Genomic DNA, 16,311 nt, shown 5'->3' on the forward strand with positions numbered 1-16,311 from the left:
CGCAAAGACAACCCCCCTCTTTCACCCACTCACTTTCTGCCTCACTGTCTCGCTGTGGATAATGGTAATTAGAACATCACCATGATTGAAATTTGGCAACGGCTGAAGAGGAAATAGGTTTTCTGATCAGAACCCTCCCCCTAGCTTGAATCCACGCTCACTTGGCTGAAGGACAGTCTCCGGCGATGGGGCCCTGAACGGGCGGCAGATTGTATACCGAGGGCCACCGCTTCTCTCTCCCCGCTACGTTTGATTGTGTTCCCATTTGAGTGTGTTTTAAGTGTGTGCTTCTCCGCCGTGTTTATGATTTCAGATGAGAAGATTGACGCCCGCGCCAAGTCCGCCTCTTAATCTAAAGTCTAGAGACGGCAGCTCGCTCAGAACCAACACCAGCAGCAGAACAAACTCTTATTAAATCCGCCTGCAGCCAAAGCTCCACTGGTTAACACCTTTTATCTATTTTGTTTATCCCACACGACAACCCGTCTATTGAGGCGTAAAGTTGTGTTTGTACGGGGGTTCATGTGCCCGACTGTCTCCTGGCGCGGAGCGCTGACTTCCTGCTGGTTGCGTGGCAACCCCTCGCGGTTTGCCTATGGTGTCACTTCCCACACGTTTGTCACCGTGAGCGGATTCTCCCCCCCCCCCCCCCCCCCCCTTATTATTCCGACGCTCATAAAGACAACGGCGACGTTGTTGTTAATGCGTGCTACAGTTTCCCAGACGACTCATCCCGTAGTCGTGTGGCATGATGCCAAAAATAGAGGCTACAAGATGAGAACTTCCTGGGACTTATTAGGTGCAACATGTTGGTATAACCGAGAATTTTTTTTAAAAAAAGGTTGAAGAAAGTGGAGGTGAAAGAAATGTGCCTTTGAAGCTCAAACCTGCAACAACTGTCTGCTTCTCCGCTGTGGTGTTCCTTCTCGCAGAGGGAAGCAGCACCAACTGCTCTTCTCCTCTGGCCTTCCCTGTACTTTACAAGCATGAACCTCGATGTTCGCCCAAATGTGGGGCAATTAAATTTCCGATGGTGCTTTGAACGCTAACCTCTCTTTCTGTTTCTGCCTCTCCCTTCCACCCACCGATCCTTCTCACCCGAAACAGGAGCTGCACAGGAGCCCGGTAAGCCTGAGACACCTTTCCTCCTCTCTGCATGCCCCGACCTCCCGGGTTCTTTCACCCAAACACCTTTCCTCTCCGCATGCAGCGCCGGTCCGTTGCGTACGAGCAAGAAAGGGTCCCTTTCCGTTTCTCTCTCACACATTTAGATTTCTATCCTTCCTCTCCCACATCCTCCGTAAGTCCTTTCTTCTAAATATCTTGCTGTGCTGCCATTGCTGGTGACTGATGCATCTGCAGTGGTCTGCAGCATCCCAGCATGCACTGCAGACAACCAGACAGAACCTGGCGATCGGAAGAGTTCCATTCCTGATTTCTATCATCTAGATATTGTTCAAGTAGTTTTTTGTGTGTCGTCTTTAGTTTATCTGGACACTCTGTTCTGGATGTTTGGACTCATCGTGTTGCTCACGGTGTCGACGCTGTATCCAGTTACACTAAGCCAAAATAAAAGCCGCTAGATGTAGATTATGTTTTGATTGATGAAAACTAACATTTAACTAAAAAAAACAGATTATTTCCATGGTCATAATTTGCCTAACGCTGCCCCCCTGTCTCTCCTGTCTCTCGTCCACGGAGCAGTTATTTATATGTACATGAATTAGAATCGAGCAGTAAGGCGTCCTCCTGCCGGGCCGATTGGACGGACCTCGGTCCCTCGCGGTGCCTGGGGGGGGCCACTGCAGACACACCCAACGTGCACTGCCAATGACAAATATCATCCCATTGTAAATCCATGCACACTTTTTATCCTCTGATTCATCGTCTCAGTGTTATCTTTACTTAATCTGTCAAGGCTAAAAATTCCACTTGTTCAAATCGGGACACTCCTGGAGGCGGTGTTGTCAGTGTTAAGGTTCCTCTTAGATGTTTTTTTCTATCGCGTCGGCCTGAAACTGAAGATGTGCCAAATGAGTGAGCTGTCAAATATGTCTCTCTTGCCCTTTTGAACTTTTCTGCAATGATTATAGCACTTCAAAGTGTTGCAAATGTCACACTATCGGCAGCGTAACCATTTCTAAAAGCTTTTAATTTGAGATGTTTGAAATCAATATTCATATTTCAGAACTGTGATTTATTATTGATGTCCCTTTTAGTCCAGTCACATTGATGTTGATGTTTACAGTTCATTTTTAATTCAAACTGAACTGAATTATTAGCTTTTTACCTTAATTTCCGCCTTCTCTCGAAAGTAGGAGAACCGAATGGCTTCGAGTTTGGTCGTATTCACCTTCTGGTTGCGAAAAACCAGAATGGTTATGGACGACTATTATGAGCATTATTACTATTACAGGGGATGCAGTCATATACCTCAGTGTACCTGACCTGTCCGATGGATCGTTACGCAACCGTCTGAAAGCAGCGATTTGAAACGATTTAAAAAAAAAATGCTTGGCGGGTCGTTGGACGAACCATCGGTCTTCGTTCTCTTTCCAAAGCCGCCGGCAGAAGAGCTGAAACACGGTTTCCATCGAGAAAAGCCTTGAAGTGATTTCCTCCCAGAAGCGGCCGTTGTGGTTTAAGGCGTTTCTTTATTGTCTCGCACCCCGTCGGCGGCGGACACAGACACACGAGTGTTACATGAACCCTGACATTTTGATGGGATGTGCATCTGGCTGATGTTTTAACACGCTGAGAATCCGGCCCATGTGCACGCGCGGGACTTACCTTGAGTAAACCACTTCCTGAAATGGACCATCCTCGGAAAAAAACAAACGAGTGCGGAGCGAGCAAAGTATTTCCCGCCGCCGAAGGTGGCGCTGCTTCCTTAGTCGACCCCGCGACTACCGACAACACTTTTGTCCCCCTGATCGGGAGGCTTGTGTGCGCTTGCTCCGTATGCCAATCAATAGAAAGGAAGATGTGAGAGGACGCAGGTCGGCTGAGCAGTTAAAGACGAGGAGTCTTATCCATGTGTGCACAGACAGAGGCGCTCACACACACACACACACACACCAGCAAACGCACACAGGGCACAGCTCAAATTAATGACTAAATCAATCACACGGATACAGTGTTTGCTTGTCATCCTGTATGCTTTTCTTTTACAACACGGGTTCAATTTCCCAGGCTACTGAAGCCCGATCAGCCTTTCCTCCGAATATGTATTCAGCAAGGTCATCTCTCAGCGCGCCAAGAAAAGGACGTGTCTCTGCTACGGCAATGTCAATAGTCCCCAGTCCGATGCATCGCAATCTCCATCCGTCAACACGTGGGCGGCACGCGAGCCGCGGGATGCAGCCGCTTTATCACTGCGGCCTTTTGGTTCTGAATCCCGCTCGTAGAGTCTTCAGGCGCTCGAGTAGTGAAAGGGATAAATAAATCATTTAGAAGTGCATCGTGATCTAAAACTGGTGGTCGGAGTCAATAGTTTACACTTTGACAGCTTCTAATTTAGCGCGGCAAAAATGTGTCAATCAAAGGTTGCAATGCAAAGATTCTACCGCCACCTCTTTGTCCTGAGGAAGAACGCAGCAAAAACAATCCATAAAATCTAGAAGATGAGGAAACTGCATGGCATAAAATATAACGATTGTAATTAGTAGTTTACGGGGAGCAGAGAGGTCATCAAAGAGGCTTCACGCGCCGTCTGCTCAGAGTGAACGAGGAAAACCTTTGAGGACTTTATTAGAGAGCAAAAGGGTAAGTGTTTAAATGTGAATTCTATTCCAGAAAAAGATTAAAACTAACATTTTCGCTGCTCAACACCCGCTGAGTTCAACTTTAATTTAGTTTTACAGTCACGGCGCCGTCGTCGCTCTTCTGCTCGGCGGGGGGCCGGGGGAGGGGGCGGGGGGGCGTGGCCTCCGGCCTCTGGAGCGCGTCATCGCGAACTTTTTACTGCTAAAATCATTTTCACTTCCCCGGAGTCAAACTACCTTGAGATGTAAGACTTATAACACCAAGTAATTCGGTCAATGTTTACTTTATAGCCCGTGGTCGTGTCCAAACAGGCGATTAAAATGCCTGTTTGGAAATTGAAACATATTTTAATATGAATACTTTGAGTCAAATCTGGACCTGCAGAGTTACAAGTAAAGTAGAATACAGCCTTTGGGGGTTATTTTAGTGTGCTGGTTTGTAAAATAATCCAATATTATTCATATCTAAACATCACGATACGTTCATAGTGATTAGGGAATCTTTAAGTTGGGCCCCCAGGCTCTGTTTGCTTACCTGCTTTTTGCTCAGGACCCAACGAAGTGCTTCTAAAGAGAGGAGGTAAATAACCAAAGGGTGCAGATTTCTCCTCAAGGCCGACTGAGGCGCACTTGTGTCAAGTGAAAAAGGGAGATGATTAATTATGCTTGAATTAAATCGGATTATGGGGGTTGTTAATCATAGTTTTGGATAATTCAACATCCAGCTTGATACATACAGTATGGAGCAGTATTAAATATTCATTCTTTGATTAGCAAACGTAATAATATGTAATTTCTCAATAGAGGGTCGCACGCAGTCATTTTCATAATGATCAAATTATTTGTCCTAATTAAATCGTCAGAAAATAATAAAGGGCCGTGTGCAGCCTTAACCTCGCCCGTACCAACCAGCCAAGCCGAGTGTTTCAGATGAAGTCATCTTTAAGAGAGGCCTCGGAACTAAGTCCATGAAAATTCCGGGGGCCGTTTAAGAATGTTTCTTGTTTATTTCCATGAGAAGTCAAAGTTCAACAGCGACGGAAACAGGCTGATTATGATGCGTTCCCTGAGATCTATGACTGATATCAACAAAACTGTATCTAATTTACATTATAAAACAAACAAGTATTTAAGTTAGGAAGGACATGTCTATTTTGTGTGCTACCTATTTGAGCACCATGGCAGCGTTACGCCCACTGCTGTGGAAGCTTCCTCAAGTGTTTCCAGGAGAAGTGAAGCAGGAGCAAAAAAGGCCTCGAGGGAACCAAGTTTAAATAAATGTTCTTTACCAACAACACTTTCGGAATAAATACTCATTTTGTTTTTGTCCTTCTCCTCAGTGCAAAATCTATGGAATTAAAGTTGTGTACTTATTGAACTTTTGTCACATAGATAATGCAGTTTGGTTGTTTTTTATACTTTTAAGGTTTAAAGGTACCCTCTGTCTTTAGAGACATGTTTCAAACAGACAAAAAAGCAACAGCCAATAGGAAAAGGAAGAGAGGAGGGATTCCTCCCTTTGGATGGATAGATGTAATATGCTCTGTGAACACAATAACCAACTAAATACAATTACAGTCTAAATAATGAACAGAAAACGACGGGATTTGGAATGGATCCGGAAGGATGTCAGCGGCTTCCAGGTGTTGCGCCCTGCAATTCGCTCTCTCCTCCAACCCCTCATGCTATTTTAAAGCATGAGCTCTTCATCTAAACACGTCACCCCTTTTTATTCCCTTTTCTTTTTACAATTTCTTCCTATCCGAAACGTATCCTGGGGACAGAATAGCAACAAATCATCTTTCCATCACATCATTCTAAAACCTTGTTGGATGTGAGTGCCCGAGAAAGAGGGGGGAAAAAAAACCTAATACACAGTTTGTTATAGCAGCTACACCAAAGGGAACGGCTGTGTTTGGATTGAGAAAAAGCTTAAAATTCATAGCGGCAGCGGGATATCGCAGTTATCACAACCAGTATCAAAAGTACAGCTGTAGGAGAGCGGATCAGTGAAGAGAGAGGCTGCTCTGTGTTGGATGAAATGTGCTTTGCAAAGAAGTACGTGGGAGTTACACAGGAGCTACAGAAGAGCGCCGACTGGCAATGAACACAGAAGTGTCTGTGGACCTTTGACCGAGGCCGACCTCAAAACCCCGCCTCTAACCATATTCACCACGGCTATTTCATGGCTCCGTCCCAAATTGTGGGCGGCCTCCTACTGAATTGCCTCACTTTTTGTCCGTTGGATTTTCTCTAATATCCGTCCGTCTGTCGGGCCGCTGTGCGCTTCGGATCAGTGCTTCATTAGTGTTGAAACGCCTCGGGCGTCTCCAGCCTTCACAAGTGGGCCTTCCTCCCCGAAAGAGAAGGTCTAACCTCACAGATGCATCGACCCGTGCACTTAAAGCTCCCACTTATATCGCCAAGTGGATGTGTGCAAAAGATTGTATGTGTATATATATATATATACTGTATATACATTTGTCTTTTTGCAAACTATTTGAATGATTCAACGCAACTGAATCCCTTCAATTTGATTTCCAAAGGATATCAGCTCTTATTAGTCATGTCTCAGCGGCAGGAGATGGATGTCAGGTGCAGTTTGTTTGACGGACAGATTACATTGCCCGGCTCCGTCTCACGCTGACACCTTCGTCATCAGTTGTTTGTCACCTGTCGTGGCCCCCGAGGAGTAAACCTGCTTGGCCCCCGCGTGTGTCAGGAGACGATGGCGAGATATCCCCTCGCTGCCTTTGTCACGCCGCTCTGCAGCTGCCTGACTCAACGTAACATCCACAAGGGCCGCTGCACTTTTATACGGGTTGAGTCAGGAATCAGGAATCAGGAAACATTTATTACCAAAATATGATAATATGGACGGCAGAGTTTCTTATTGTGCACTCATCAAAAGACGGAGGAATGCTTTACATGCCAAGATGTCTTTAATTAATTATATTTCTTCATTTCTGTTTATTTCAGAAAGTTGGAGCAATTACCTGTAACTTTAACAAAGTTGTGTTTGATTGTGTCATTACACCGTATTACATGGTTAATAAAGAAAGTAAATCCTTTATATGGAGACAGGAGACAGTTCATACTCAATGGTAAACGATGAGCGGTCCACATGATACAAAATATTTTATAACGTATACAATAAATGTGTATTCTATGATTAGAATGTGATTGTTATCATCTCATATCAGCTGATAATATATCATTTATAAACTTAATTGTTTTCACGTTAAACTAAGGATGAAACAAACGCCAATTATAGCGTGACCAACGATTAGTAAATGTATTGATTTTTTTTAACAGTAAACTAACTACTAATTACAGTTTAATTAAGTATCCATTAGCTATTAGTGGGTGATGTTTATTATAAAGTGCTGTCCTTTACACTTGTTTAATATCCGGTGAGTTGAAGACACGTTGATGCTCCGAGGAGTCCCTCATTAATCTCCATATGCTAGAGGACAGAAGGATGCTGCAGTGCCCTCTACCTCCCTCCCCTGTTCGCTAATTCTCTACCTCTCTCCTCCGCCGCCCCACTCGACCCCGGTAAAAGCTCTCTGCTCACTTTTGTTTATCTGGCAAGTGATGTAGAAGCACCCCGCCACCTCCCACCGCCCCCCACCACCCTCTTCTCCGAGCTCTCCTGCCCTGAAAGAAGTTTCCAAATGAGTGAGCCCAGACCACAGCTGCCCCTCTGACGCATTAATCACTCGGCTGCCGCCCCCTCCACACTGCACACGCTAACGCGCACACACACTCCCGACTCATCGATAACCCGGCGTGTCTCACGCGAGTAAAGGCGTGCGCCGCCGCGTAGCCGAGGCTCATGTCAAAGCACATAATTTGAGCAGGTAAAGAGAGAGAGAGAGAGAGAGAGAGCTGCGCAGGATGATGCACGAAGCACCCGCCCACCACTCAAGTGATCTTGACTCTTTATACTACACCAGCAAGCCACGGCTCCCACATGACCCTCCATTTTCCTCATCATTAGAGAACCCGACCGGCAGCCGCATTCCGTCCGCCCCTCCCTCCTTCCCTTCCTGCCTCCCTCGCCGCTCCTCTCTCCATCTCTCTATTTGAAGCCGGCACAATTCCTTGCCCTGTGTCTCCAAAGAGGGGCATCAAAGGCGGCAGGGCGGTGAGGTAGAGTCGGGAAGAGGGGGGAGGAAAGCCTTCTTTAGATTAGAATTCGTAGGATGGACCTGGGTTTATGCAACTAGCCGGTAGGAGACGAGTGGAGGATGTCACACATGCTGGCGGTGAAACGTAGCCTGATGAGGCCACGCCATCATATCGGGACTAATGGCATTAACTTTCAGGAACACTGCAATAATGCTCTAATATATATTTCTATGCATAATTGCAGCTGCAGTAATGGTTTCTGGAGAGAGAGCTTAACAGAATATGAAATGATGTGAACATTTTCTTCATGTGCTGCAAATAAGACACCAATGGAATCCAATTGTTTGTGTGTCGACTTGATGCGTAAACTGTTGCATCAGCTTTGCCACAACAAGGTCACTCTATAAGATTACTCCCAACACCTAATGAACCCTCTCGTCCAAGTGGATTTGTATTCTTTTCATGTACACTTAAACGTCTGATCTTGATTGTGTATCAGGTCGTCACCACGGAGGTCTTTTGGTAAATCGGGTCGACGCACTCACACTTAGACAGGAAGACGTGGGATATTGGCTTGTCCAACCCCCAAAAAGGGGCGTGACCTTCCAAAGTTTCTTTATGTTCATCTTTGAAGAGCGGGTTGTGCGGTCAGACAGGATGGCTGCCTGTGCTTAGATATGCATGGAGCTTCCTGAAGGACCGGCGGGCTGTAAGCCTCATCATCTAGATACGTGGACAGCACATTCTGAGCCCAATGTTGGGTTTCTCCCTTCTGGGCTGCCGTAAAAAAGGAACATAGGTGACTCTGTAAAGAACTAAATCGACTACGTTTTTTATTTCAGGTGCTTATGCACTCGTGAAAACGTATTTATGAACACCATTTCAACCCCCCGAAATTCCCACACACTGGCCCTTTAAAGTGCAGCTAATTCCTGATGAGAGTCAGAAGTAGGATGTCCGTGACATTTACCCACTGTATCGGGAGACTTTATTGCAAAGCTTTCTGAGCTGCAGTGGTGCTCTCTGTATTTTCAAACAGCATGTGCTCTAGATGTTGAGTGGCTTTCAGTGAGCCAGGGAGCATGTAAACGAATCTCAAGCTTAAGCTGCATCAACTGCCATTTCATGGAAAATATAACACACTTCAATGCATCAGTTTGTTGCCAAAGAGATCACATTGTCGTCTGTTACATCAGAAGTGGTAACATTAACCTTGTTAGTGCTGTTTATTTGGGAAATTTGCTCCAGTACACTTGAACAATGACGACTACTTAAACTAATAAAAAGAGAACTATTTGTGGATCTCAACAGATGCATCACAGATGTGTTTCAGGTGCTTGATCGCATTTCATTTGTTCTTTCTGTTTGTTACAAACGTTCAAGTCCATAATCAACAAAGCACATTCAAATTACCTAAACTTGTTTCAAAACAGCTGAATCCCCGCCTGTGTCTTCAATTTGCCCCCTGAATCTTATTAGGTGAAGGGAAACTGGCCAGATCGATTCGGCTTTGCTCAGTCGACTCGAAAGGCATAATAAACCTTAAATCAAGATTCTTAATACTCAGGTTTCAAAATGTTAGCCGCTGCTATCTGGTGCTGTCAAAGGTTACCTTAGAATGACAATACGGTGGCGGGACAGATGTACATTTCCGTCACTCATTTGGAATCGGCTAAGGGGGAGAAAACCAAACAGCCCCCCGCTCCCCCCCCTCCCGCACAGAAGTTGGTTACCTGAGACTGAATAAATGGAGTGGAAAGGCGTTTCAGTGTGATTAATCTTTAAGCCCTTTTGATTCCTTTTGGGCTCTCCCAGTGTCCCCTGCAGGACCAACGGTCCCTCGTTACAGCCATACTTTCCTGTTGATTGCATCCAATAGATTAGAACGGTCTGTTGTAGTAAACATTGCAGCTTGTAGGGAACGCAAGCGAGGCACTTTCACTCTAGCCCCGATGTCGGAATCTGTGTTGAATTACTCCTTGCATCTATTTAATTTGAATGTTCGGAACAACACTCTAAAATCAATTTTGGAACAGCTGTTGCATATTTGTCAATAATGGCTCTATAATTGCATTTTTTCCAAAGACTCATTTACATTATAGTAACACTGGACTTAACTGACGTGCATATTTTGACTCCAAGCGTTGCATCTTCCTTATATCTAATGGGATTATTTCCATGAAGCAGCAAGGCTTGAAATACATCGTTGCATAACTTGCAGTACCTGCTCTTAAATAGCTGGAGAAAACACAAAAAACAGCCTTCTGCATAAGCGGGTGAGATCTACGGTTTAACATGCAAATCAATGGATGAATGGGATTGCCGGTTTTGTTGTTTTTATTTCATATTATTATAAAAGAAACACGACATTGCAGAACACCTAAAGCCGTGAAATCCTCCTCCTTTTATATTTACTGGCATTGTGGAAATTTGCTTTGCACCCATTAGGCTCAGGAAGAGATAAAGGCCTTTTTGTGCAGCATGCAGCAGCAGCGGTAGCACAAAAAGCCACTTACATGCTTGCTGCAAGCATGTAACAACATATAAAGCTCTTCACACCCTGTTTTTACAATATGTGCCACAAATCCAACTAGCATCAGTGGGAGAGGTACTGTGTGTGCGTGTGTGTGTGTGTGTGTGTGTGTGTGTGTGTGTGTGTGTGAGTATTATATTGTATATGTAGCATTGCTCCCCAACCATGATGCTACATTTCCACTGCATGCAATAACGGGATGGATCCCCTGGATATCTGTGGAGCTTCATCCTCTGGACAATATCTCCAATTCTGTGCATTTGTGCTATCGTTTTTCAGGCTGTCAGGTCTTAAATTGTATTATGAGATTAATACCCATTGAGAGCTTTATATATAAAACTGCCGTGACGGTGTTCCATCTGGATCTTCAGGCACTGTGTACTTCGGACACTTTTACGCCAGAGAGTTTATCAGCAATTCAGTCAGAGGCATTATGTTACGTTTGAGTGACTCTCAAAGGGGGATTTCTGCCACCACGGGCTTTAGCTTTGCTCTATTATGGATTACGTGGTTAAATAATGCAACAAGACCAGAAAAGAAGACCGCCAGCAAAAAAGAATCTCCATTATAACTTTAAAGCCATAAATATTGTTTATTTTAGATGATGACTCTTTGAAGGTGCTTCACATGTATTAATGCATTTTGTTGGAAAAAGTAATTTGTTATTTCACTCCCTTGAAGTCTCAATTTCTTCATGTCAGGAGGTTGCAGAAGCAAACTCCTGCTTCCACGCAAGAAGATGGATTCATAGTTGTGCATAGTTAATCATTATAATTTATAAGTGTTTCCATACTTTTTTATAACTATTAAAATAAGCTTGGATGTTGGTGTACTGGTTTATCTAAGTAAGGGAACTCGAGTATGTTGAACATTTGAGAATCCAAACATAATGTTACACATCTAACAAACCCTTTAAAACGTCAAGGCCACGCCAATGTGAACATGAATCACCTCTGTAATGGCTCCATTGTTGTTAGCAATAATTTACTCCGCTCTGCATTATGAATTTGAAGAAAGAAAGAAAAAAAAAACTCAGCTGTTTATTTTCAGTTGATGACAAAATGCTAAACAGTCATTGTACGCTGCATTGTAATGTGCCACCCACCAGGGCTCTATGAAGCCATCAACTGCTCAGTAAAACTCCTAAACACGTTGCAAAATCCACAAAACATCAATAATGCAACAATACAAATCTGTGAACACCTCGGTAGTTCATCAGCAAAAACCGAATAAATTGTTAACAGGTAAATGCTGCTAAAAAAAAGTGACAGATAAAATGCTTTGTTGATTTCTGCAGACGAATGGAAGCTACAATATCTACCGTTCAGCTGAATCAATGCATTTTCATTTTAATGGCGACACATAAGATATGTAAGTGTCTTTTTAGACTCACGTAGACATTCATCTGGCTGTAATCTCATTTGGGATAATACCTTTGCAGAACTGTGTCTCTGCTGCATGTGAAGAAGAACCACTGAAGCCAACGAGACATCGGGGACGCAGTCCGAAAGTTATTGCGGAGTCCGGTCACTAAACCGACCAATGGGATCCTCTCCCACAAATTCACATCCCGGAGCTTCCGTCTGAACAGTGAACCGATCTGTCTCCTCCAAATCCTCGACGGGAGGGATTGTGCTGTTTGAAGTGGTCGGGCCACACCAGCGTCTTGACCTTTCCTCGGTTTGCCTCCGGCTGTCGCCGGCGCTCACACGGCAGAGCGATTGTTTGAAGGCTTCTTCTTTCCTCACAGATTTGCATCCAACTCACTTTAATGAGCAATAGACACTTGGAATGACAAGCTTACACAACTTGGACAATTTGTGTGATCCGATATGAGCGTGAGTACAGTTTGCGTGTGAACTGCATGATGATGTTGCGGCCTGCGGCAAAGAATCAGCCTGAGACAGTAAGGCTGCACTCGTCGACTTGTCCGGAAAGATCACTGGGGAATCGACTATTTGCAGTCAACACGGAGACACACAATCAGACGTGCTCACACGCATCTGTGAAATCATGCAATCAGACCAGGCCGACTGCAATCAGACATTGGTAAAGACACACACTCACTCCCTCACACACACACAAACACGCTGGCAATGATTTGTTATTATTCCAGCAGGATCCACACCATCAAAACAGGAGAAAATGATTGTACTCTGTTCAATGCACTCCTTGAAATGTCAAAATGAAATTAATAGGTCTGGAATGGTTGTGGTGATCACAGGCGGGACAAAGAGCACGCACATGTTAAGACCAACAATCAACAGGAAAAACTATACTATGTAAGGTTGTAGAATATAATATTGCATCATGTTTCTGTCCGAGAGCGGGTGATTAAATCTACCAGAATAATTTATATAAAAAGCAATACTAGTGCTGTTACCATTATTAACACCGCAGGGAGACGCATTGACGGACTGATCCCCGGATTAATATTTCATATTTTCACCGACCCTTTTATCCTTCAATCCCGTGTGCGCGTGATTCGTTATCAACAAAACAAGATCCACAAAACAAAATTGTCGGTTTGAAAGTGGGTTTGATTTCCTGGCGGCGACCTTTGTCCCCGTCACGGTGGCCGTCTGTGTGCCCCGACTTGTTATGCATACATTCTTTATTGAATCAAATGGGAACACGGCGCCCGGGCAAAAAGGAACATGGCGTTTCTTCTCCTTCCATTGGAGTGAATTGGGGCCTCGGGCTAGCCGTGTGCGCTGCAGTGTCACTGTCTGACAACTTTAATCTGGGATCTGCTGCTGTGACTTTTTCACATGGATGGCCGAAGGCTGAAATCCAACCGCACCTCTTCAGAGCCACGGGGAAAATATGTTACTGGCCATTGTTACAAAAGTTCTACCAAAGGGTTTATTATACGGGGCTGAAACTTACCGAAAACAACCGCCTTCATTTGTGACACCACTTTGGGAAAATTGTAATTGTATAATATTTTGTATTTGAATGGAACTTCTTCCCTTATTATTCCACGTAGAGTTCAAGTCCGACTAAACCGTTTTGTCAAATGTATTTCAGGATGATACTGGTATTTTAAGAGGTTTTTACCCATTTGTCTACTTACATTGTATTTCATAGTAGAACATTTTGTACCTTTCAGTCTCACGCTTCATGGCTTCTCATTGGACTGCGATTGGGAACTTACTTACCAACCACTTTGTTGCCAAATGTAGCAACAGTTTCAGCAAACAAAGAGCAAAGAAACATGGATATTGTGATAAAAAGGTGAGGTTATTGCTTAGCAGTCACTTCACAACTACCACTTTGAGGAGCCCAGGCAAGCCCCCCCCCCCCCCCCTCCCCCCCCCCCGCAGTGTATGTTACACGGCGTTCCTGCTCGAGGGATTGGGCGGATATTCACTGACTTTCCAGTGGCGCCGCTGACTGGTCGGCATTGACAAACCGCAAACGGGACGTTCCACTTTCCTCCAGCGTTTCTTCACACTGCTGTTCAACCTTCAGTCCCTCCCTCCGCCCAGTGGACTAATGGATGCTGACGGTTCCTTTGTGTGTGTGTGTGCGTGTGTGTGTGTGTGTGTGTGTGTGTGTGTGTGTGAATGCAGAAGCTGATTCGCGACCACGAACGGCAAATTGAACATCTGGAGAAAATGCACTAAGTGAAGCTAAGATCAGCAATTTTATACTACTCCCACAATGTGTCATCATAGTGTGTGTGTGCAATGTTCATATTCTTAAGAATTATGTAAAGCACTAAATGTACTAAGACACAGTAAAGCATCGTCTTATCCATTTAATACACAACTTGTTTGTAATGAAAGGTGTTGTGATGAGAAGCTCTCCGGTTAAACGCTTTGGCCCTGGGTTTTACTTTAAGTGACGATACAAACACACCTCAACACTTGCCAGAAATTATTTTAAAAAAAACCGTTGGTTTGCCTCTTCATGCGTGTGTGTCCTGGTTGACCGCGTGGGCACACGCTTGTTGTTGTTGTTGGCCATTAATTAGCGTAAAGCCCGGCGCCCCCCCCGTACCGTCTCTCTGCGTGTCACACTTGTTTATTTAGCACAACAGCAGCAATTAAGCCGCCGACATGTCGGCCTTCACTCCAAGTCCGCCGGCCCGCCTCCCCGACTTAAAACCCGGCTTAGCGGACACATCTGCTGGCCTTGTAGCCTTCGGAGGACGCCTTCGGAGCGCCTTCCAGCCTGACCAGATGTCCACTTTACCGCCCACCTCTGCACATGTTTGGAAAAAAAAAACAAAAAAAAACCCAAGCGCGGCCTTGAATATTAAAGACGGCGAGGTTCATTTATTTAGGGCTGCGTCGGGGGCCACCAAGGGATGCTCATTTGAATCTCGTTTGTAAAGCTGTCTGTGCTTATCTGTCAGCATCAGAGGAAGCAATTTCTCTCTCCCCACCGCATCCTCCTTGTCTGCTAAATGGCAGCGATATTTAGAGGTGCTTGACAACTGAGGCATGCAAATCAGGGGCCGGTGTCTCCTTGGTTCTTTTTTAGTTTCTTTCGCCTCTCACCCCCCCTTAGCGCCCTGAGTAGGTCCTCTTAGCCCCTCCAAGGAAGATGCTGTTTGTCATTCTATTCCTGTAGCTGTAAAGGAGGAGAGTGTTTACAAAGGCTTCATCCGTAACTTTTCTCTTAACCTTATTTGCAAGCTCGGCCGTGTTTACGTGATCTGGTGTATTTCATTATGCAACCCTGCATCGCAAAATAAATGAAAAGTAATTTACAAGAAAACACAACTCTATTAATAAGTTGTTGCTTCGTATTGAACCACCTGTTTGCAATAGCTTTAATATTTATAAGGTGGAAGGATGTTACGCTGTAATGCTTTTCCAAATTAACACTGATAAAAAGCAGCGACTGTATTTGCCGTTTACTGAGAGCATGAAACGCCAGGACTGGGTGTCACATTTCACAATATCAGGCTGGAAATTGCACAATCTGGCTTACACGTTGCCTCGCGCGGCAGCTGGGTCGCTGCTTCATCATGTGAGAATCGTGGGATCACAAATCACACCGAAAACCTCTCTCGTCGAGTTGTAAGCGATGCGCTGGTGTCCGAATCCAACGCGGTGCTGAACCACCAAAAGTGGAGCAATCACGCCACCAAAGGCTTTTCTAGATGCCAAAAAAATGATTCAGTTCTTCTTTGGTCGTGTGGCTCGTAGGTCTGATTGGTTGAATGTGACCCGTGATTAATGTTAACGGACAGATGGTTCCATCCAATCGCATGCCAAGAATTTGGCGGAAACGTTTTTTCCATTGACGGCTTCTCGGACGGTTCCGTCTCACAAACCATCTGGCGTGTCAGGTTAGCATACGTGGCTTGTCTTTCATCCAATAGCATGCGCGTGATCGTGGAAAGCCACCGAGTGTGCGTCCGGGACGCCTCGATGGACGGACCAACACATTGATTTTTCTTATCTTTTATTTTGCTTTCTATCGGCAACGGCAGTTTGATTACATCTACAAGAAGCTCACTGCCGTACATGAACCTTTGGACGTCGTTCCTCTTGTTGTCTGATGTGTGTCCCAGGGGACACAGAAAGAACTTAGATTATGAAAAATGTCACAATCGTGGCAGTCGCAGTTCAGGTCAGTTCTCAAAGACAACACGTAGTTAAAAGTAATATAAGTCCATGTCATGTTTTGGCCGGTCCCGTTTCCATTTTTCGTTCCACGTGTAGCGATATTGCTTTAGATTTAAGGAAGCTCGTCATTCTCAGTTGCAGCTGATGACCGATGAAGGCTGTGGCCAACTGTCCTGAACCGCGCCGGCTCGTCCACTTTCTCCCTGGTCACTCGCTTCTATTTATTTCCTGAGGACGCGCATTAAAGGGTTTTGCTTCGACCGCTTGCTGCAAGTCTCCAACGCTAATTAAATTA

General features: G+C 44.9%; 1 protein-coding gene across 8 annotated transcripts in view; it reads left to right on the forward strand.

Moving 5' to 3' along the window:
* The window catches only part of cadm1a (cell adhesion molecule 1a), a 253,887-nt gene that overhangs the window by 180,992 nt on the left and 56,584 nt on the right, over positions 1 to 16,311 (forward strand). For 4 of the 8 annotated variants that reach the window (XM_040182723.2, XM_040182725.2, XM_040182726.2 and 1 more), the window contains exon 2: positions 1,108 to 1,125. The exons of the other annotated variants lie outside the window; for them this stretch is intronic. In XM_040182723.2, the coding sequence (XP_040038657.2) occupies positions 1,108 to 1,125 (18 nt within the window). The remainder of the gene's footprint in view (positions 1 to 1,107; positions 1,126 to 16,311) is intronic. 8 annotated transcript variants of the gene reach the window in all.

Source organism: Gasterosteus aculeatus, chromosome 7 (assembly GCF_964276395.1).
Source record: "Gasterosteus aculeatus chromosome 7, fGasAcu3.hap1.1, whole genome shotgun sequence".
NCBI lineage: Eukaryota > Metazoa > Chordata > Actinopteri > Perciformes > Gasterosteidae > Gasterosteus > Gasterosteus aculeatus.